At 38.6% G+C, this 23607-nt stretch overlaps 1 protein-coding gene across 4 annotated transcripts in view; it reads left to right on the top strand.

Moving 5' to 3' along the window:
* The first annotated feature begins 3082 nt into the window (after window positions 1–3082).
* Window positions 3083–23607, top strand: part of RAB3GAP2 (RAB3 GTPase activating non-catalytic protein subunit 2) — a 52094-nt gene continuing 31569 nt past the window's right edge. For 2 of the 4 annotated variants that reach the window (XM_054819964.1, XM_054819962.1), the window contains exons 1-8: window positions 3083–3216; window positions 14725–14792; window positions 18101–18224; window positions 19777–19858; window positions 21893–21940; window positions 22057–22132; window positions 22279–22380; window positions 23486–23585. In XM_054819964.1, the coding sequence (XP_054675939.1) occupies window positions 3108–3216; window positions 14725–14792; window positions 18101–18224; window positions 19777–19858; window positions 21893–21940; window positions 22057–22132; window positions 22279–22380; window positions 23486–23585 (709 nt within the window). In that variant the 5' untranslated portion in view covers window positions 3083–3107. Of the gene's footprint in view, window positions 3217–14724; window positions 14793–18100; window positions 18225–19776; window positions 19859–21892; window positions 21941–22056; window positions 22133–22278; window positions 22424–23485; window positions 23586–23607 lie in introns of those variants that run through there. The other 2 variants (XM_054819963.1, XM_054819965.1) reach the window with 2 other exon arrangements.

Genomic DNA, 23607 nt, shown 5'->3' with positions numbered 1-23607 from the left:
TCAATGCTTTGTCCGCTGGAGAGATGGAAAGGTTTGTTACAGATATCCCAAGGCAGATAATTTGGTGACATACAGCTCTTTTTATATCTTTATATTTTTATATGTTTGTATTTTATGTATCTTCAGATAAATCTGAATTGAGAAATTTAGATATAAATATGCAAGTTGATGTTCAGAGGTGACAAACCACCGTAAGTTATATTGAAGCTTTGGGAACCACGGATATTTGGTGTATAGGAGACAGACACCAATTATTCAGGCCCGTAAGGGTGCAGTCCTGTGCTTAGCTGTGATTAGACCGCAGTGAAAGGCTTGGTACAAGCACGACCGTTTGACTGAGATTGTCCGTATTCTCTCTGTTCTCCGCATTTCACTGAAGGCTGATTAATTCTTGCTGCCTCCCCATGAGTGCTAACTGCATTACTTGGAAGCCACTTACGCATCACTTATTTGCTAAGGTGATTGTGTGTATCAAGTTGACATTATGGTATAGAGGTGTCTGCTATAACTATTACTAAATTGCTGGTTTCATTTTCACTTATTATCAAAGACCAAATGCAGGACTCTGCGTATGATGGTATAATCGCATTCGTTTATGCTAACTAGCATGAATGAATGACAGGCGGAGATCATCACTGATGATGAAGAAAGTAGAGTTTTACTCGCAGTACTCCACAGATCTGTGGAGTGACCCTGAGCAAATCACTTCATCTTTCATTACCCAAGTGAAAATCCCTAACATCCGTAATTATGCGATTTTGTAAACTGCATTAAGGTCTCCAAATGACAGGACCTATGTAAATGCAAAGTATTGTTGTTACTGTAAATGTATTGTTAATTTCGGATATTAAACATTTATCTGAACAGCTTCAAGAACTTTGCTTAATATTTATGACAGAGGTTTTTCAAAGTATTTTTTTTAATAGCCTCCCATATAATTATAATGAAGATTTAAAAATTAGTAACTATTGAAGAAGGTATAACAAATAAACAAAACGTAATTTGGTAGCCAAAGTGATAACATGAGTTCATCAGGGCTCAACCCTGTCTTGAAATACTAACTCATTTGCTGAATTATTCATTGCCTTATTTTATGCATTAATTGGTACCTTGGCAGTTTCGTAACTTGACTTCTTTGTGTACAGCAACCAGGCAGGGATATGACAGTGCCTTATGCTGTTCACGAGTCTCTAAATAAGGACATTTTCATAATGTGATGAAAGCATCACTAAAGAATGACAAACCAGGTTGTTAATTTAATTTCTTGCACACTCTTTATTTATTCACTTGACATTACTAGTGACTGTGCATATTACAGATCTAAAATGTCATTTAGTATTTTTCCCCACAGGCTTTAAAAGTTTAATTAGAGCATCTTCAAAGTCATTAACCATTCCTCAAGACTAGTTGCTTTCAAGCTTTCCCACACTGTGACCTTATTTTTGAAGCACCTCCTTCCTATCGGTAGGCAGCATGTAATTTTATGCCCGGTCAGAAAAACAGGATTCAACGATTTTGTATTGAATAGGCACAGGATTATTCATCTGCTTAAATTCAAGCGTATCCTGTGTATTGCCTGAGGAGCCACAGATTTTGAATGTAAAAACAAAATGTCCCTGCTGTTGCTAAGGGCAAAACTGCTATTGGGTCCTGATTACTGCAACAAAATAGAACAGCTGAGACATTAAAAAGTTGTCAGAGTAAGTTAAAGCCAGTTTCTTTGAAAATCTGACCAGAGATTTTTTAGAGTTTATAGCCTGATACAGTCTGTGCCTTCAGGACAATCCAAATGGATTCCAGTTTGGAACGAAACTTCTCTTAGTGAAAAATGCATTCAGTCTTACAAAGTGGTTAAAAACCACCCAAAAAATCTACACCACAAACCAAACTTTCAGAATGACTTGGACTATTTGCTCAGTCATTTTGGCTCTTAACTACTTAAGACACACAGATTCTTATCTACCAAATAAAAGACATCTGTGTGAAAACAAACAACTGTGTATGTATAAAAAAGCCTGGTAAAGTAGGATCCATTAAATAAGTAAATTCCTGTGGCCAGGGCAATTTCTATTTCTTCGGGGCCCAGAAAGCATCCCCTGGTGTTCTTCTCACACACAGGGTTTTTTCTCCTTGCCCTAGGGGGAGATTTTTGAGGCTGTGGATCAGCTGTCAACACTATACCAATGTCACTCCCCAGCAAATCTCACTCATCATAATCACCAATCCCCGTTGCCACTAAGATGCCTCAGTATCCAGAGAAGGAATAGAAATTAGTTGACATTAAACCCAAACAAAAGCTTTCTATTTGCAAGAGCAATTAAGATTGAAAGAAACCCTGTCCTCGCTACCTGTTAAAGGTGTTCCCCGTGAATCGAAGGAAGATAGGCGTGTAGGGCCGCCTCGGTTCATCCTTGGGCCCGGATGATGAAATTGTATCAGCATCTCGCAGCACTTTCCTTTAGAGCCAGGCTGGCTGGGAAGCTGCCTTGTGCTCCCTGCCAAGCATGCCGCCACCGTCAGCAATGCAACCCTCGCATGCCAATCACTGCCACTGGCTGCGTAATGACTGGGCCCTGAAAAGCCAACACAGCGCTCGGCGGCTGTTCTTCCTCCCGGGTTTGCCAAGACCGGGCCGTTCACAGCCGCTCCCTGGTGCCGGTGCTTGGGCCGTGAGCGGATCCAGCCCCGAGGGCCGCAGGCACACGGCAGCTTCTACCTCAGCGGCCCCATTCAGCTGCAGGCTCAGGGGTAAAACGGACGCGTTCCCCTCAGGAACCGCGGCGGGGAAGCAGCGCTCGCCACCGCCGATCCCGCCTCCTCAGAGCGGCTTCCGCCACCTCTCCGCCGCGCCCGCGAGCAGCCACGTCGACCGCTCAGCGGCCGCTGAGGAGGAGGAGGAGGAGCGCAGCCCCAACCCGAGGCGCACGAAGACCCCGGCCGCCGTTTGGAGGGGGCAAACGGCGGCCGGGGTCACGTGGCAGCTCCCGCAGCACAAGGAGGGAGGGGTTCTCGGCGCCGCGCATGCGCATGCGCGGCGCCGGGAGTGAGGGAAGCCTGCGACCGCTTCCGGGTTGGGCGGCGGTGGCAGCAGCGGTGGCACCACCACCATGTCGTGCGCCCTGGTTCCCTTCGGCCACTTCCAGGACCTGGAGGCGGCTCGCGACTTCCTGTGCCCGTACCGTCGCCAGGGCAGCGCTGCGACCGGCAAGGAGAGCGGTGAGTCCGCCCCCGCGGTGTGGGGGAGCTGGGGGCCCGGTTCGGCCCGGCCCGGCCCGGCCCGGCCCGGCCGGTGGGGCGCGTGTGGGGGGTTGCGGGGCTGTTCCCTGCGGCCCGCTCGGGGCTCCGTGCGGCGGGAGCCTCGGCTCTCCCGCCGTGAGCCACGCAGCGACGGGGGCCTGTCCCGGCGGGGCCGTGCGCCCCTGCCCGGTGGCCGCAGCCGGGGCTGCCTGAAGGTGAGGCCGCGGGTGCCGGCCGGGTTCTGGCCTCGCTCGTCCCCGCTCTCCTAACCGCCTCTGTCTGCTCAGGGATGTGCCAGGGGCGTCTGGGGGGTAACCGCGGGTAGCTGAGAGCTCGGCGTCGTTGCTGTGCTAAAGGGCTGTAAAGGGCAGGCGTCACGCTACGGGTACTGCATGTTCTTCTACGAGTTCTGATTTTCCTGCTGTCCGGAAGCTTCGGGCGTTCAGCTGTCCTCAGATGTCGGCCCTTATTCGGTAGGGTGTAGGTGAAGCTCTTTGGCCACAGACCCCGTGTGCCACAGGCACCGAGGTGCAAGTTTGTGATTTGTTCGCTAAGAGAGTGCAGTCACCTGAGGATGTTCTAGTAAAGTTAACAAACGTCGTGCATGTGAGATTGTCTAATAATGCACAATACGCTTACAGTATACTAAAGGCTTAGTTTGGCAGAAGAAAATAACTCTACCCCAGCCAAAACCAGCACAGTAGCTTAAATCAAAATCCAGTAAATTTTACAGTAGCTGCAGTCTGAAGTTGTGGACCAGATTTCTGTTGTGTGAGGCAACGTGCAGCAACAGCTGAGCTGTCCCAGAAGCTGTATTGTCAATAGAGAAGAAAGACCAATGGATCCACACCCAAGACAGACAGTACAGGGAAATGAGACACTGGAGTGTATGTTGTTTGTGCTGTACTCTGTTAACTATATCTGGCTGATGTTTTGTCTTTCTGGCAACAGTAGGGAAGGAAAGTGAAGAGGTTAATGAGGATGTTTGTAAAGTTCTCTCAACTACAAACAGAGCTATGAGAGAAAGCAGCAAGGTGCTTGTTTCAAAGCTTAAAAGGTCTGTGGGGGAATTAAAAGAGGAGGAGAACATAGGGTGGTTGATGTTGGAAGGAACCTTTAAAGTCTGTCTAGTCCAACCCCCCTGCCACGAGCAGGGACATCTTTCACTAGATCAGGTTGCTCAAAGCCCTGTCCAACATGACCTTGAACACTTACAGGGATGGGGCATCCACAACTTCTCTGGGCAACCTGTTCCAGTGTCTCGCCACCTTCTTTGTAAAAAAAAAAAAAAAAATTCTTTATATGCAACCTAAATCTGCCTTCTTTCAGTTTAAACTGTTGGCCCTTGTCCTGTCACTACAGGTCCTGGTAAAAAGATGATACAACAGTTGTGTAAAAGTTTTTAAAGTGCACTACATGTTCAGCTAGTGAACTTTACCATTATAACTTCTGCATGCATGTTGTTATATTTTATTATTGCTTTCTTTTTGTGTTCAAGATTGAATTTACTTTCTTGTTGAAATGCACTTGGAAGAAAGTAATTCTGGAAGAATTTTATACAGCCAGTCTTCACGGTCCAAAACTTTTGGTAGTAAACAGTTATGTGCTGCTCCTTGTGCTTGTTGTTTGACTCTACTAATGCTCTGAAAAATGCACAGGTTCCATATGGCTTTTCTTTTGTTATCATCCATATCTAAAGGACGGATTCTGGAACAATTAGGGCCCTGTTAGTGCCTCTTGAATACTGAAGATAAAAGCAAAAGATAGTAATGTGTTGGTGTTTCTAGAAGTATGTGCTGAGAGAAATTAAAATATTTCTCTGATATTTGGTGGTACATATGAGAGAAGTTTGTGTAAAATAACTTTTGGATACTTCTGTTGGAGTGGATTTATCAGCTGGCAGCTGTAAAGAAAGAAAACCTATAGTATGTTGTAAAACCACAAAAATGATAGAAGCAAAGAAGATGCATGTTCTAAAATGTTGGCTGTATTCTGGTCTATTTTTATATTTGCTTATTCAGTCACTGAGACAGAGTATCAGAACTGAGTATTTTTCAAAATATTGCTCATTTAGACTTTTCTGAAATCTTTTGGATTTGTGCCTGTAGTTTTTTTGATACCATAGCGGTTCTCATGGTTCAGGGTAAATGAGCATAAATGTAAGCAAGTGAGAGTTCTCTAAGTGACTTTTAAATAAGATTTTAAATTAGTCATTTTGAAGCAGAAATCCTTAGTGCCTTCAACTTTGGCAAGGAGAAACACTGTTACAACTTGCAGAGGTATCTTAAGTTAGAAATAAGTAAATTGTGGAGGTATCCTAAGTTAGAAGAAAATGGGTTGGGCTGTGTTGAAAAGGAGATTCTTTTCCCCTTAGGCTTGTTCCTCCAAGTCTGTGTTGCTGTGACTTTGTGGCCTAGTCAACTGAATAGCTAAACTACAGGGTTGTTTTGAAGCTCAGGTTGAGATGAGATGGTATAGATCCTCCAGTTACTGTTAGTCTCATGGTCTTGCACCCACAGTTATTGCTGTGGTTGGAAATATTTAATTCAGGTTGTCATTCTCTTCCTTTTTTTCTTAAAACTTTTTTTCCCTACATATCCATTCATTTTTCTTAGTAAGCAACTGACTTGTTGCATGGCAGTCCTAAATTACTTCCTTTTCTCTTTGATAATTGGCGTATACCTTGACTTTTACATTGTTCACATGGAAAAGGTCTTGGCTGTGAATAAGATATAAGTGAGGAAGTGTCTGCTTCTAATGTTGTGCACCAAGGAAAGAAAAAAATGTTGTCCAAGTGAGGGTTGTTTGTTTTTTTTAAAGTGCATATTACACTTTTATGGCATGAGAGCCAAGGCAAATATATTTAACTAAGCAAGATATAAATAAGTGTTTTTTATCAGGGAATGCTTTAGTAAAAACTGTTCCATTGGCAGAATGTACTATTATAAAACAGTAGTTTATTAAAGTTGTACACTTAAAAACTTGAATTTTAATCTGCTTTTATTTTTTTACTCTTTAGGGAAAAAACCCTAAAGAGTAGTTTGTTTTTACTGCTAAGTTCAATAAAGAAAACATGTTCCTTTGCTATCAAAGACAGCTTCTGTACTAAACTTAATATTTATGTAATTGCTATATGTGAATAAATGTAGCTTAATAAACACATGCCAAAGTTACAGGTACTTTTTGTTTTAAACTGGAGAACCACCACCTTTTATTTACTTTTTTTTCCTTGTGTGGTTTTTTAAGTTATGCAGCATTTGTATGGAAATTCTTTCACTAGTATTTAAACATTATAGTTAAACGAAAAATGCTGGCTTCCTAAGGAAGATAAATGTGTTTAAAATACTTCTATTTAACAAAGAGTATTTCAATTAACAAATTGATTACTTTTTTTATGAGTCATAACTTAATGTTTTAGGTGCTTAGTAGAATTTTCAAAAGCTCCTTTCAGATTTTGGATAACAAATGGTTTTGAAAGGTGCCTCCAAGATCTTCAATGTGTGGGTTTTAGTGTTTTTGTTAGAAGCTGTAGGTCTTCTCTTTTTTGGTTTCTTATTTATAGATCAAAGAGGTTTTTTTCCTGCTGTCATTTTTTCATTCTAATCAAACTAACCAAAGTATTTTCTGTGAGTGTACTAGCTACACTAAAAGCTAGGCTGATTAGTGTAAAAGCATTTTTGAAGATACATTTTAAATGAAAGTAATTTGTTTGCTTTTGAAAATGCAAGCGGAATGCATTTCTAAATCACTGTGTGATATTATGACCTTAATAAAAGTTTCAAGGTAGTTGCCTTTAGTATGAATAAAAAAGCTGAACCTTCTAACCTAGTCATATTTGACGTAGCAGCATATTTCATTTAATTGTAAGTTAATCTAGGTTGTCAATTTCAAATTTGATTTGAAAAGACTTATCAAAGTGCTACATATCTTAAAAATGCAGATGTAGGTAACTGACTTTCAAAAAAAATGTGCATTTTTATTCTAAGTGAACTTTATTATTATTTTTTCCTTCCTTTTGTACAGGTAAACATTTAAACGCATTCAACAGTAGAAAAAGGTGTTGGAAAACATCCTATCAACTACAGCTTCACTTAATCATTTTCTGTAGCCCAACAGTTTGTTTAGTTTGTGCAAAGGCTGTACTCGTCTGGTAAACTGGGGAGGGAAAAAAAAGGCGTTGTCTTCCTCTGAACCTGGTGTGAAGTCAGTTCTGCAGGTGCCTGTTTCCTGCCAGCTCAGGAGACACTGGGAGGAAGGGTTCATGTCATTCTCCTTGCATGCATTATGCAGTCATATGTTAACATTGCTAATAATACAATGCTGAAATCACTTAAGAAATGTTCATAGACTGAGGTGAACAATCATTTGTCATGAATCAAAATGTAGCTACTCTTTTATTGTACGTATAAGAATAAAAGATGTTGGGGTGCATCTTGCTTCATGTGGCTTAAATAAAAAGAGTATTACAGAGTAAGCTGGTTAAAGATGTTTCATATGGAGTTCTTATTCCTTTATTTTCTAGAAAAAAATGATTTGAATGCTTTTTCATATTTTAATGAACAGGAGTAATAAAGCATGAGAATTTGAGAGTCTTACAAAAAGTTAATGCTAATGATGAGGCACAAATATTCTGTGGAGCCTGAGCCTAGTGGTATCTAAGTGGCTGTGAAAGCTGCTGTTTCAAATGTGCAGATACCAGGAATAGAGAGTATTTGCATTACATTTAATTTGACAGCTTGCTGTGTTGAAGATGTTTTGGGATACATGTTGGCTAGATCAGAAAACAGCTGTAACAGTTTACTTCATTATACAACTGTCTATAATAAGGTGTACACATGAACGAAAAAATCATCTGATTTGCAAAGTGTGATAAAGCTTCACAGGCGTAACAAAATTTTAGCATTAAGAAATTAATGGGTATTTAACTGGAAAGAGCAGAAAATTGATCAATAAAGACACATGACATTTTTCTATAATCTTTATAATTTGAGGAATTTAACTGCATTTTATTTAAAGTGATGTGTCTGTTCTTCAGTAGATTCTGGTCTTGAAGTGTGTTTTAAAACATTTGATAGGCTTGATGACAGCAATTCAGTGGCATAGTCAGGTAGGACTGCAGCTAGCTAAACTCTGGGGGTGTTAATATGAAATTTTAAAAAAAATAATCAGTCCATTTCTGGTGTGCAGATGTTTTTTAGTTCCCAAATGTGTTTATCTCCCATCACCTAAATGAAATTAATAAGTTAAAAAAAAAAAAAACCAAACCCAAACTTGTCCTTGGGCGTTCCCAAGCGAAGATACCTGCATCTGTGATAGTGAGCTGGTCACTTCACAGTGGTGTGTGGCACAGCGCACAGCTTTGAGATGCTGCTGCTTATTGGGAGGGGGAGAAAAAAAATCAACTCCCTGATTTTGGGGGGTTTGGTCAAAGCTACGAGGTGTCACTGTGTCACTTTACTGCTTCTTTTTACAATAGGAATGATGGCTTAAGCTTGGCAGAGAAACTCTTCTCCAGACCTGTTACATTCACAGCATCCTGAAAAGCACTCTTCAGCCCAGTTCCTCTAAACAACATCTTTGGAGTTGTGCTTGCACGCTGTGCTTTATCCAGATCAACTGATTTAATTCAGAAATATAGAAGGCCAGGCTTTTTATTTGAGTTGCAAACAAGGTTACAAAGAGTAAAAACCATTACAAAATCAAATTCTAGATTGCATTTAGTAGTAGGGTGGTTCCTGTTTCTATATCCCTCTTATTGAATTTGCTATATTCCTATTGATGAGTCTTCTGACAAACTCTTTTGTATTGCCTCTTTAATCAGATCCTCCCTTTCCAGATTGCATTATATGAATTTGATTCCTTTCTTTCAATTTTCACATAAAATACCATAAAAATACACACTACCTGCATTTAGATCTGTAATTGTTAATATGTTCTGAGATACAGGGAAGGCTGAATGATGCGCTCTCAACACACGTGACAGAACGGTGTCAGAGTATTTTGTCCAAATTATCTTTGCACCTGAGTGTTTTTTTTTTCTGTGTTAGCACCTCCTTTACTGGATAGACTTCCTCCTTCTTGCTGTAACTTAAGCTCTCACTTGCACCTGAAAGAAAGCGGAAACACTGTTTTGTATGTAATCTGTTTCATTTGCTTCTTGTGCTATATGGCAGCACAAAGCTCCCCCCCCCGCCCTGATGCCTCAAACTTTGTTCTTTGCAGTGAAGTTACAACTGTAAACCATGGAAATTTGCAGCATTACTTTAAGGAATCTATGTAGTACTTGGATTATTTTTAACTTAGCTGGTTTTTATTCTGTTGAAAGCAATTGTGACCATCTAAAGGAAGAGAAATTGCTCAAGTGGTTCTTTTTCAGATTAGTGAGCTAACTTAGTTTGAGTGTCATCTTTTTTTTTCCCTCACTTATGGAGAGAAAAAAAATGTGATACTAGTTTCAAAATGGGCTTCCTAGGAATGCTGGCAAAACAGCTTATTATATTTGTCAGTCCCTATGGTGGAGGACCTTTGGAAATAAATGGCCTATGATTACTGAATAGCAAGAAGATTAAAAACTATTTCTAAAATTCCTTGGCCTGAAGAGAAACTGCTTCTATTTCTTCACTAATTATGTAATCCAGTGATATAAGAATTGCAGTAAATACACATAGAAAAAAAATCTGAAACTCTTGCACTTAAGTAATAGTGCAAGCAATGATTGCTTTTTAATTTTAGAAATTCTTAAAGCATGGATGGAAAACATGCTGGAAGATCATAAACCCAGCAAGCTACGCACATGCAATTAGGTGTCGTGGTTTAACCGCGGTAGGCAGCTGCTCGCTCACTTCCCCCTACACTGGGATGAGGAAGAGGAGTGGATGGGTAAAAGTGAGAAAACTTGTGGCTTGAGATAGACAGTTTAATAGGCAAAGCAAAAGCTCTGCATGCAATGAAAGCAAAACAAGGAATTCATACATCACTTCCCATGGGCAGGCAGGTGTTCAGCCATCCCCAGGAAAGCAGGGCTCCATCATGTGTAATGGTGACTTGGAAAAACAAACGCTGTAACTCTGAACCTCACCCCTCTCCCTCCCTCCTTCTCTCCTCCCAGATTTTATCAGTGGGCATGACATCATATGGTATGGGATATCCCTTTGGTCAATTAGGGTCACCTGTCCGCTGTCCCTGTCCAACTTCTTGTGCACCCTCAGCCTGCTTGCTGGCAGGGCAGTGTGAGAAACAGAAGCGGCCTGGACACCATGTAAGCACTTTTCAGCAATAACTGAACCATTACTGTGTATATATATCATCACAAATCCAGACCACAGCACCATACCAGCTACTGTGAAGAAGATTAACTCTATCCCAGCCAAACCCAGTTCATTAAGTTATGAAACAAATTGATGCATGACTTAGTTTATTTAGCATTTTTATATGTACAAAGTGTATGATAAGTATTAGATTTTTGGCTGATGTAACTTGATACTTTATGGCCAGTAATCCAAAGCCTGTTGAGCACAGATTATTAGCTTGTGCATGAGTTGAAATTTTTCTTATATATTACAAAAAAATAATTTATGAACATAAACTTGCTTGTTTTAAAGCTATATATCACTATAGGTAGGGTTAGTTTGACCTTTGTGGCTTTGGGGGTCCAGTTTTCAACACATGCTCTTCCACTTGGGCAAACGTAGAGGCTTCTGGGCAAGCTCGTGCCAACCATGTCCTCTGGTACCTGCTGCAGAGAGCTAGAACATAGAGGTGAGGGCAGGAGGGAAAGGCTTCTGCTGCCTGCCCCAGGTCATCATGCTGCTCTGGAAGGGAGGACACTGGCAGTTTTCTGCGCTCAGAGAGACATTCTTTGATTTGGCGTGGAAGTCTTAGACTGACTAAAAACATCTTTCATACTGAATTTGACCTGTTAAATGCCAGTTAGACCTCATTGGTCTAGATCTGTTGTGTAGGTTTCTCTTTCCTCTTGTTATTTAAACAAAACATGCTTATCAGTAGAAATTATTCCTTTGGGTCTTAAGCTTATAATAAATATGCTTGAAACAAATTTTCTTACACATTAACACCAATGTTGCAAACATGCAGCATTTAAAGCAGCTCAAAAGTTTCAAATGTGTTGATGATGGAGCTTTAATGCTATGTGCTTCAAATTAAAGGGTGAAGTGGTTCTTGTAGACCCAGTAGATGAACTGTTACTTTTGCAATCTCCACAGTAAAGCAAAATCTGATGTGTTGCTGCTGCTTTATCAAAATACGGAGAACTGTTTACCAGACATCTACTACTAGTCAGAGATGGAGATGAACAGAAATGTAAGTTTGCACAGGAAAGCTTGTTTTTTTTCCCCGACAGTGGACTGGAAAAAATTAGTATGTTGCAAGTCAAGAACTGTTTAGGGCTTGTTTATGTATTGGCTATTAGTAACATTACAGATTAGAACTAGCAACGGTGGAATGTAAGACATTATCTAAAGGGAACAGTGGGGTATTTCTTCAAAATCTCCATTGTAGACAGAACTTAGATCCTCTGTCATCTCTCACTTGACCAGCACTGCCAGGTGCTGGTAGATGGGAAAGTCTCTGCAAGCTGACAGCTTCTGTGGGGTATTTTGTAATTCATTGGCACAAGTAACAGTGTACTTTGAGTTAAAGTATGACAGGTATACCCTTCTGTTGCTTCTCTGTTGTTTGAGAGATTACTTGTCTATTGTTTAATACCCTGCTTTGCTAGCCATTGCATAGGTGAAGTGTCTGAATGAAGTGGATAAGGAAACAATTTTAATTATTTTTTTTTCAAGAATTAATGTATGGAAAGAAGGAAAGAATGAGCTTGAGCAATACATATGATTAGTGCATGCAGGGTCAGTCTATAAAATGTGGAGTCTGGATATGAAGAAGCAAGCTTGTAAAGCCTTGTAAGTTGGAGGAGATGCTGGCTTTGCAGAGCAGATCACAGTTCTGAAAGATCTCCACAGCTTCGTCAGTGGGGTGGTGCCTTACCATTACCTCATTTTCCATCCTTTATTGATTGATCTAGCTTCATCCAAGGAAGATGACAACAACCATGAGAATGTAGCTGTTTGCAAAGAGGCAGCAAGATCCTCACAGTTAAAGTTTTATGTTGGGTGTTCAGTCTCGGAATTGAAGTGGCTGAGGTTTCTTGGAAAGGTTGGTCTGTGCTGTGTGAAAGGCATTGGCCCCAACTGTTTCTCAGATAGGGTTATGTTTCTGGACTGTGGCACACTGACAGATTTCTTTCCTCTGTGAATTTTATAGGAAGGAGATTTTGTTGCTTTTTGAGATAAAAAAATGCAAACAGAAGTAGCATTTTATTAGCTATCTTAAATTAAACATTGGAGTTAGTTACTACTTTCTTCTTGCAGTTGGTATTCAGAAGTATTTGCCATAATTCTCCTTTATATATTTATACACTGGAAAATTCTCGATGACAAATACAAGATGAGATGATGACCCTTGGAAGCTTGTTGCTTCTATAGTTACGCCTGAAATAACAGTGCAGTCAGATCTGTATTGACGATGATGCAGTAGAACTGGCTGACTCACCCATTTTGTAGATGGTACAAACCTTTCAATTTTAACAAAGGTTATTCATGGAGTGGGCGTTTTGTCTTCTACCGTCTTGTGAAATACCTTCTCAACAGCATTGGTGGAAGGTTTCTTTCTTAAGCTAAAATATTTTTTTAAGTTTTTTGTCTTCATTAGTCATACAGGAAGTTTAAAAATCTGCCAAAACAGACAGAATGCAGAATTCTGTTTGTTGTCCTGGATTCTGCCTTTCTTTGGTGGTAAAGGAACCAGAGTTTTCAGACCCAATAAAATTGGAGTGTTCTTGATACAAACCTTCTTGTCTGGACTGTTTGACCATCCAAAATGGCAAAATCTTGGTTGCTTAAAACTAAATTTAAACTAATTTGAGGCATGGCATTTAAACTTCTTAAGGTCAAAATAGCCATGATATCAGTTAATGAAAAACTTGAAAGAAATCCTTGGAAAAGTCTTGAAGTCTTATTGGTGTTAGCGCTTCACATTTCATGTTAGTGCTTCTGGATGGGAGTCAGTGCTTGGCTTTTCTACTGAACTACAGTGGTGCTTCTTGACTTGTCCCAGTGATGGTGGTGGTTGAGAATTGTACATCTTTTACTACTAAATGCCTGTGCATAATTGCCCTTTGCTTAGGCTTTTAAATTCACATCAAATTCTGTATTTTTTTAGATGAAAGCATTTCAGGTGTTTTTTATGTGACTAATACATTAATTCTTATAAGATACCTGAGAAGCAAGCCTGTCTCTGTGAATCTCAGTTTCCTCTGGTGTTTGAGGTATTTTGTAAGCTTGTGGTTTCTCTGAGGTTTCTGAATGACATAATTGAAACTGATCAGTGCGTTGTTAATTTTCCTCTGTGTTGTCTTGCAAAAAGGTGAATAGCGAAGGTTCTTGTTCTCATTTTCCCCTCAGAGGCAGCTTTGGGGGTGGTGGTGGTATCCGTGTTATCCTGGGTTCAGATGTTTTGTTGTCACAGACTAATTTCCATGTGCTGTCATTCCCTGTTAAAATGAAATTACATCGCTACTGGCTGATCCTGCAATTGACTTAAACCAACCCAAAATCTACCATTATAGAAAGAAAGATACTTAAGTATAGAAATACTGTTTATCATAAAATTGTGCGTATGTGGTTCTTGTGGTGTTACAGGTCTTCCTGTGTCACTTGGTAAGATATCTGGGGGCGTATACATGAAGTCCTGAAGGGTTGGAGAGACCCTGCTGTTCTCTTACTTTCCCTCTGTAGCTACCTAATACGTACAAGGTGGGGCTTTTGTTGCCTTTGGAGTAGTGATAAATAAATAAATCAAGCTAAAGCTTAAATTTTACAGTGAGGTCTTAGGTCTCTGTACCTGCTGGAGAGTTTTGTCAAGTGGACGCGGAAGGTTTCCCCCCTTATGCACTCACTCTTTGCTTCAGGTTGCTGTATAAAACTACAAATATTGGCTCTTTTGAAATGGCTGTGGAAAAGCTGAGAAAAAACCAAATTTGATTGAATAATTTGTTTTGGTAAAGTGCAGAGAGGCCCTGTGGAAGGATCAATGCTGTGTTGTACCAGGCACTGTAGGATGTTACTTGCCATGATTTCTAGATGCAGACTGTCAGAATTAATTGGACACAGGTGTCATTACACCTGTTTCCAGTTTGTACTTAGGTTACATCTTCTGTTATTACTTATCCATAGTGTCAAAAATGGAAGTAAATACAGATAAATAAGACACCCATTCCTACCCCTTCATAGTTCTTTCTGTAGAACTCATTCAGTATCTGCCATAAACAAAATTATAATGCATTGGCGGGGAAAGGAAAACAACCACTAGCATCCTTTTTGATTGTGTTTTTCATTGCCTATGCTGTATTCCTGTGACAAATTGTTCTCTCTTTTTCTTTTTTTTTTTTTTTTTTTTTCCCTCTTAAAGCAGGCAAATCAACAAGCTGGGAAGATGGTGGCTGGGGAGCCTGGGATGAAGCAGAATCACAAGAACCTGTAAGTTTGTTTATATGTGTGTGTCTGTGTGTATATATGTATATGGATTTTCATTGCTAACTTGCCTATTTAAAAGACTTCATTTGTTTGTGTATTGTTTTTTTTCTCCTATGTAGCTATCACCCTGGCAAGAAGGATCTTGACCGGTGTTTTCAATGTGACTGCTTGTTTGTTCCTTGCTCCTGTAATTGTTTCTAAATATAGCTTGAATGTTACCTATTGTGGTAGTCACTCATATTCTTGTATTGTGTAGGTTTTTTCTCACTAGAGTATACACACATCTTTCTGTGCTGCTGCAGCTGCGGACATCTTTTTTGTCATATAGCTAGCCAGAGACGGTAGGGCATAACAGTGGAGTAATGATAATCTACCATGAATTAATATAAATCAAAAACTCCTGACACACTGATAGAAGCATCTTTCTAATGATCACGTAGTGTTCCTTTTATGTTGTGATGTGAGCATGGTGTTACAGGAGGGATCAAATTGCCTATGTAGGATGGGGCAGCACAGTTGCTCTTTAAAGGGGGAAAAACATCCCTCTGCCCAACTAGTTCAGCTAAGAATAACACAGCTGATCTGTAATTGTTGGTAAGGCTGAGACTTCTAGCTACCAGCTGACTTGCATAAGATGTTAGGGAAGCTGTCTGTGTAGAAATCCTCTGCACTGGAATGAATCATCTGAACAGAATTGCTTGATTAATTCCCTGTTAGAGCTAATGGGGTGGACTGAGGAATCCAGACTTCATTCTGCTGACAAAACTCTCTTATCTGCTGTCTTTATCTTGGTATACAGGAAGTATGCCCAAGGAGTTGGGCAGTATCTTTGTAAGTACTTACTGCAGCAGGGAAACAGATTTTTCAGCTGAGGTGACAAGTTGAAGCAAGCATGGTGTCTCCCAGGGGTGAATTACTGACGCCGATGGGAATGATAAGAATATAAAAACTTTTAAATAGGATAGGTATTCAGCTCCACTATAATTGCCATGAAATGAGTGTGTTTCTCAGGCGATGTCGTTGTTAGATTTGCTGTAATGTTTATAACTTCCTTAATCAGGAGAACAAATGCTTTGTTTTCTACTTATGTTGTAATTTGATAGAACCAGCAGGTGTTCCTAAATTGGAATAGTCTTATTTTTCCCTCTTTTCCTTAAAATGTCAGACTCTTCTGCCAGATAGTTCATACCATTCTTGCTAAAGACTTCTTTCTCCTCTGCTTACATGTTTTCCTCCAAAGTTGCTAATGGTTCCAGGTCAGATTCTTCAGAAAGAACAACCTGTTTGCTGTGGATAAGATTTTTTTTTCTGTGTAGGAGCATATAAATACGTGAGTCTGTATGTCTGAACACACACCAAAATGAGTGCACCAGTCTAGCACAGAGTTGAGAATTATTAGTATAATATAACAATGAATTCCCTTGTTAAAACTTTTAATTGTTGGTTGATGTGTGTTATAGTTAGTGTGAAATGCATCTTTTCTTGGCGTTACTCAAGTAACCTGGACAAGTGTCTATTTCGTGGAACATAGCAACTTCTGAGAAGGCGTTGAAAATAATAATAAAAAATTAAATTTTTTAAAAAAGTTTTCTTCTGTAAGGCGTCTTTATGGAACTGATTAGCTATTTTGTAGGAATGACAGTGTTCAAATCTTGTCTTAAATACTGATTTTAATAATTCTTTCACCTTTTAAAATAGTTTCTTTTGACAAGTTCAGTGCTTTTCCTGTTTTAACCCTTGCCTTATTTTTGTCACTAATAGAAGATGGCCATATTTTATGTCTTTAGATTTCAAGTTATTTATTTATGCATACAGATAATTTTATTAACTTCTCTGTCTGAGATATAATTCTAATTCCTTTTAGTCTTTAAACAAGCCTTTAATTTCCGTTTCATTTTCCTCAGTTTGAAAATCATTACATTAAAAATTAGTACAAGACTTTTCTTTGGGTTTTGGTTATGTGGTTTTTGGACACGACACGTTTATCGTTGTCATGAGTGTCCCAGACAACTTCATCACCTTTTTGTGAAGTCTTGAAAAATGCCAGTAATTAGGGAAAAAATGTTGCTATAGAGCTTGGCATCCATCAACAGACAAAACTGACATGAAAATAGGTTATTGTCTTGCACAAATCAAGAGATTCTGTGGACAAGGTAGTTAGCAGGATGTTTGTATGTGCTAATGTAGACCTTGTGATGGATATACAAGATATTCTTATGTGCACAAAGTGACTGTTTTTATGGTACAGCCTTGTGAAAAGAAATAAATACAATGAATAGCTGATTGAGTATGATATGCAAATTCTTCCTACATTTTTTTTTTCCTTTTGGGAGTAAATGTATATATTTTCAAGTAGGTACAACTTTATTATAACAGAATAAATTGCACGGATCAGAAAACGATCACACTGAAGTTGTTGGGTTTTTTATTTGTGCATAGCTGCTGAGATACTAGAGGATGGAGCAATATTTTTTGAGACCTAGGAGGAGGTAGGATTGGATATGTGGCTATGGAAATGGAGACTGTGGACAAGGGAAGGTGTTTGTATTGCTGTGATCAGGGTAAGAGGATGGAGGTAAGAAAGCAGGAGACTCATCTTTGAGAGACCTTGTAGCAGCCTGCTCAAAGCCTATTACCTACTTCCTGCCTTTGAACTATGGTTAGCAGGAGATAACTTGTTTGTTCCACAATCAAGTATTTGGCTTGTTGCTCTGAGAAAAAAAGATGGTTTTTGCTTTTATACATAACAATGGTATCTAAGTCTTCACTTACCCATCATTAAACCCTTAAAACTTGGCACTTAGTTTGAATTTGTTTCTTTGTAAAGTTCCTTGTTGTGGAAGGGCACATGATACCTGTTGCATGTTACCATGAGACTTTAGTCTTGAATGCCAGCTTCATTACTTTCTTCACATACCCAACTATTTACTTAATGCTGGTCTGTGTATGAGCTTGGATAAATTGTTCGAGTATGGATTATAATGAGATAAATAAAGTGATTCTTTCCAGTCACTAATAAAAAAAACTTTAAATCTCATTCTTCTAGTGTCTTTTTGGTGAAAGGAGAAGATTTTGAGGAGTATAGTTAATGATGAGTACTTCTTTGTTTTCTGTTCCGTAAATATACAGATAGAATTAGTGTAAGGTTGATGCATTTCTCATAGCTTTTCATGCAAGTTGGAGCTCTGGTGACTAGAAAAGTGATAGTCCATTCAGCACTGGTATTGAGTGCAAGTCAGATAGTTGTCATGAATCTTGCAAGTTCTATGTTTAAAAATTCTTGCATACATTGACTAAAGCTTTACGTGTAGGAAGAAGAGGAATCTAATTCCAAGAACCAGAGAAATTACTGGCTTCAGGACTGTGTGTTGTCCTTGTCACCAACAAATGACCTGATGGTAATAGCTAATGAACAGAAAGCAGTCTTTTTAGTGCGTAAGTATACGTTCTACTAAGTATATATGCTAGTACACTTAATAGTAATCAGGATGAGATTTGTTTTCCTAACTTGATCTGCTTACCCCCCAAGTCATGCCTTCAGGAATTTTGGACTGTTTTTTATAGTACTCATCATGCATTTCCTAGGTACTGCTTGGCAAGTGAGTTGTTTTGTCTTTACTTCTCAGCTATATTTTGAGCTGAGAAAACTATTTTATCATGCATAATTAATATATACTATAACTACCTAGTTTGAGATGCTCAGAGATATTGACATTAATCGTGCTTAATAAGAACAACAAAACTTTTGTATTAATTATGGCCATTAAGAAATACTTGACCTTATTTTTCTTTTCCCCTGAAAAAAATGAGCTAACTGAGCCAGGGTCACTTGAAGGAGGGAACATTGAGGTGGATTGTTTTTGAGATTTTCATGTTTGATAGAAGATTCTTCTCCATCTTGAAGAATGGGTGGCTTTATATTTTGCTCTAAAGTAGGGCTCTTGCAACTTTTACCCTTAGTAATGTATGAACACTGATTAGCCAGCTGCTGTTTACATAAATGCTATTGCCTAGGGTGCTGGTGCTGTTAACAGCTGCTCTTGGTGGCATCTGAGCACGATGAAGGGAAACCTCCTGATACAGGGAATATTTTACCATTTTAAAACAAAAACAGGCTGTCGAAGCTCAGAGTAGCATAATTAGGCAGATTGCATTGAGTTGTCATGCTGCATTTGTCATTCCCTGCAAAGCTGTGTGTTCCAAAACTGATGTAGATTAGTTGCTAGTTTTTCACCGAAAATGGAAAGATAGCAGTACTCTTCAGAAAGTTCTTACCGAATCAAGAATAAGGAGGTGATTTTGTTAACCTGCTGGAGAACTGCTTCTGCTGAACTGCACAGTGGCAACTGTACCACACAGTGGCAGAAGTGTCCCTGTTTCTCAGTTTTTAGGTGTCAGACAGATTGTACACAACACTAACTATTTTAGTTGTCCAGTTGCACCTGGGGATGATTCAACAATCAAATATCAACTGTAGTAGCACCCTGTGAATAACAAAGTGCAGTGTTTTCTAATCTTTGTTACGATGCAATGATCTAAAATTGTCAGAATTAATGCAGGATTCCCATGTCCTTCTTGGCAGTTAGAATTAAAATTTGTTATTTGTTTAAGATCATCTTCAGTAATCTTCGCAGAAGAAGTTTGCCCTTGCTTAGTACTTTTCTCCTAAGGATCCTTGTTTCATTAATTGAACCTTTTAAAATGTGATGAAATAAATATTACTATATAAATCTTTTTGAACAAAATAGGAGTTTCAGAATTTTAGTAGTATGTCGTTCCATGTAAATTTCTGAGAAAACATAAGACTTCTTCAGAAAAATCACTGAAAATGTCGTGTTATTTTTATGGTCTTGAAGGTTTGTAATTGTACTTAAGCTAAGTGCAGTAGGATGTATTGTACAGAAGAGAAGGATTAGGAATAGAACTACATCTGTGAGATGCAAAAACATTACAGTTTTATAGATGGTGTCTTTATTCTTAATGGCAGCTAAATGGAAACACAGTGACAAGGGAAAAGAGGAAATGCAATATGCTGTTGGCTGGAGCGGCTCTCTGAATGTTGAAGAAGGGTACGTCTTGAATTGTCATTTTTATGCTTAATAATTAGTAGTATATGCTTTTTACTTGTACTTTTTTCATTTCTTTTTTTTTCTTTCATCCAAGTGCATTCAAGATCTTATGTATTTTAATGTTGAAAACAGAAATGGAGTGATCTGGGTGATCAGAAACATTGTCCGCAAAGGTCACTCTTCATGCATAGTGTGATATTTCTGCACAGGTTCATACAAATTAACAGAGGTACAGTCTGTGCAAATCAGTGTATTTGCATGTAATTTAGACATTTTAATAGATCTGGCTTATCATGCTTTTTATAAGTTCCTGTTATGGATAGAAAAAAAAAAGTACCTTTTTTGTAAAAATCTACTTTTCTAGTGGGGGTGAAATTTTGTTCGGGGATGTTGCAATGGAAAATTACTTATAAGTAATTCTTTTCACATTCATAAGCTCAAGTAAATATAAAGTCATCTCTCTCATCGAGAAATGGTTTTGGGCTCTAAGTCATTTAGCAGACTTGGAAAATTTGCTTTGGTCATACGTTTGGTATTTATACAATATTTCTGCTCGATCTGTCTTCAGATAACCAGACAGACACTTTCTCGAATCTCCCATATGGAAGAGGATTTTGTGTTTCGTTATTAAGTCTGCAGCCTTGAGTTGCTGTCTGCCTTTGAACATGCTCCCTGTTGGCTTCAACCTTCTGTTATGCTGCAGGAGGTGTTGACTTAATCAGCCTCTCTCCAGTCTGTAAAAAACATAATGCTTTTTTGTAAACCTGCTATTGCTACACTTTTAAACTCTTTTATGTGCATCTCTTTAAGGTTTTTTTTCCCCTCATACTACCACTGAAATTACCCTGTCATCTTTTATTTAAAAGCAGAAAAAAAGGAAAAGAAATTCTGTTTGGGTTTTGTTTTTTACTACTGTTACAGCCCCAAGAGACACTATCATATGGAAAAGGTAGCTTGCTTTAGATAGGCACGGTTATATTCACTACATCTTGATTTAAGGTTTGTGAGTGTTTCCAGTAGGTGAAGGTTCTATTTCTGTGGAAGTGTAAATATGGCAATTACTGTCAGATTGTTGAAAGACTTGACTATTTTTTTTCTTGTCCGAAGTTGCCTTCAACTGATAATGTTCTGTGGTGGCTAAGCTTTGCTATTGGAAGATGAGGTTTCACTGAGATATTTAACATTGCTTTGAAGTTGTAATTGAATTGTAACTCATGACAAACTTGCATTTAGAAAGCTTTTCTTCTGTAATTGTCTAGCCTGATTATTTAATCACCCCTTGGGGAATGGAGGTTACCTGAAATGCAAATAATCAACAGTACTGCAAGCATTTATGCTTTAAGTCCTGTTTGGGATGTCATTCTGAATTTATTATATACTCTTTCATAAAACCTTTGTACTGCTTATGTTTCCCCAGACAGTGTAAAACTTTCTATCATGGTAACAATTAAACAACATTTGATTTGAGATATTGAAGCCTGCTCATCTGCTTGCCTTCTGCATGTTTTGCCTGCTGTGCATTGAGCATGCTCAGTCATCGTATTAACTGGGAAGACCATGTTAGCTCTTCAAATGCTCTCAAATTATAAAGTGGTGAAATGCAATGGATATAAGAATTGTGTAATGCATTTCAAAAATTTATTTTGATAAGTGTGGTTCAGTTGTTTTATAAAAAAAGTGGTTGTTCTTGGTATATCATTGTAGATCAGAAAAAAATTACTTACCTTTAGATAAGAATCTTTACTGAAGAGTACTGGCAGAATAATCAGTCTGTGAATGATGAAAGACTACGTTAACAAGGTGTAATAAGTAATCATGCAATCTATTTGGGCATTCTTGAACTTGTAATTGAAAATGTCCTTAAAATGAAAAGGTGTTTTTCACCTTTTTAGTATGAATTTGATACATTGTGTGCTGCATTAATATATTGTTAAAATATTAAAAATGCTGACTTAGTAAGATCTCTCTTGTGTAGACCAAAATTTCACAACTGGAGAAAAAATGTGCTTATTAGTTTTATCTTTCTGTTTCTAGTGAATGCGTGAGTAGTGTATTGTGTATCCCATTAGCAAGTCAGAAGAGGTAAGGATTAATATTCTTATGTATATGCATCATCAGTCTCCTTACATTACACTTTTGTATGTCTATAGCTTAGAGCAGGATTTGTTTTTAACTTCTAGTATGTCTTTGTGAAACAGGAGTTCCACAGGCCGTCCTGACTGGACCTGCATTGTGGTCGGCTTCACCTCTGGCTATGTTCGTTTTTACACCGAGGTATGTTTCTCAGCACGGCAGGCCCACAAGCAAGCGATTGTAATAAACATCTATTTCTAGAAAACTCCTGTTTCTTCAGGTAGTGCTTTTTGCCTCCCTAAGAAAAGGGACAGGAGTGTTCATACTCGTTATTCTTTCTTTTCCAGAGTGGAGTACTGCTTCTTGCACAGCTTTTAAATGAAGATCCTGTCCTACAGCTTAAGTGCAGAACCTATGAAATTCCCAGGCATCCTGGTGTCACAGAACAGGTTTTGTCAGATTATTTCAAAAGCGAAGTGGCAGTGTTATGGGGTATGGAAGGGAGTCTTCTCTGTGAATCCTCCATGTCCTTTACCAGTTTTTGATGGGTGGACAATTCCTTAGAACAAGAGACTCTGGATTTCTTGTTCTAGAAGTATTCATGCCTGTATAGTTTGAGGATTCAGAATTTCTTTTTGGTTTTTGGAGTATTTAGTTAGCTCTATAGATTTGTTCTGTTTTTCTCTATGATAACCTTAGAAAGGAAGGCTTCATTCATTTCTGGTTTATTTGTATATGTGCACAGAATACAATAATGTATGGATGAAAGGAAGAAATGCAACTTGACCGGTGCCAAGAGCTATATGTACTCATTCATAAGAACTTACTTTAATTATTTCACAGAGAAGATAGCTGAAAATTAAAACAATCTTTATAGGAGATAGTGCTAGGAACCTGCATGTCATTATGAGTAATTCCTCCAGAGAAGGCTCTTGCAGAGCTTAAGCTATTGAGTAGAAAAGCCAGCTTTCCTTGCTCTTGGCTGACTTGGCGTGCTTTATGCAGAAAACTAATGAAGTTACAGAAATTTCCAAGTTTGCTTTATACAAATGCTCGTGCAATTTTGCATGACATTTTGCGATCGTTTTGAAATACAGAAGCATTAAGGAATTTGAGTCTTGAATGTATGTCACCAAATTAGCATTTATGTGCCCAAGTAGTAATTCAGGCGCTAATCCAGTTTCAGAATTTGACTCATAAACCCTTGGTACTTGCATTCTAGGTAAACTTGTTTTTCTGTGGCTTTCACAAGCTACTGTAACTTTTGTCTTTTCTCCCTAAGCCATAAAATATATTAAGCAAACATAAAAGTCATTGAAAACAGATAAAAATATAAAATTATGTGCCTAAATAACTTATTCATATACTGTATGGTTTAATACTGAATTTCTGTAGTTTTACCTTATTCTGTTGCCTAGCATTTGTTAGATATTAACTCTCTGGATGCAATCCTCATCTTTGTGTAGTTAACAGTGTAAAAAGCTAGAAAAGAAGCTATTATAACAGTAGCAGTGATTCATTTTTTTGTCTCCCTTCTCTCATTTTCTTCCACAGAACGAAGAACTAAGTATCTTGTACCCAGCAGCAATTGTGACAATTGATGGTTTCAGCCTCTTTCAGTCCCTTCGTGCATGTCGCAATCAGGTAGCAAGAGGTACGTTTAAGAGGAAATATTT

This window comes from Grus americana, chromosome 3 (genome assembly GCF_028858705.1).
Source record: "Grus americana isolate bGruAme1 chromosome 3, bGruAme1.mat, whole genome shotgun sequence".
NCBI lineage: Eukaryota > Metazoa > Chordata > Aves > Gruiformes > Gruidae > Grus > Grus americana.
Note: the sequence above shows the minus strand (reverse complement) of the source record. Positions and strands in the feature narration are given on the sequence as shown.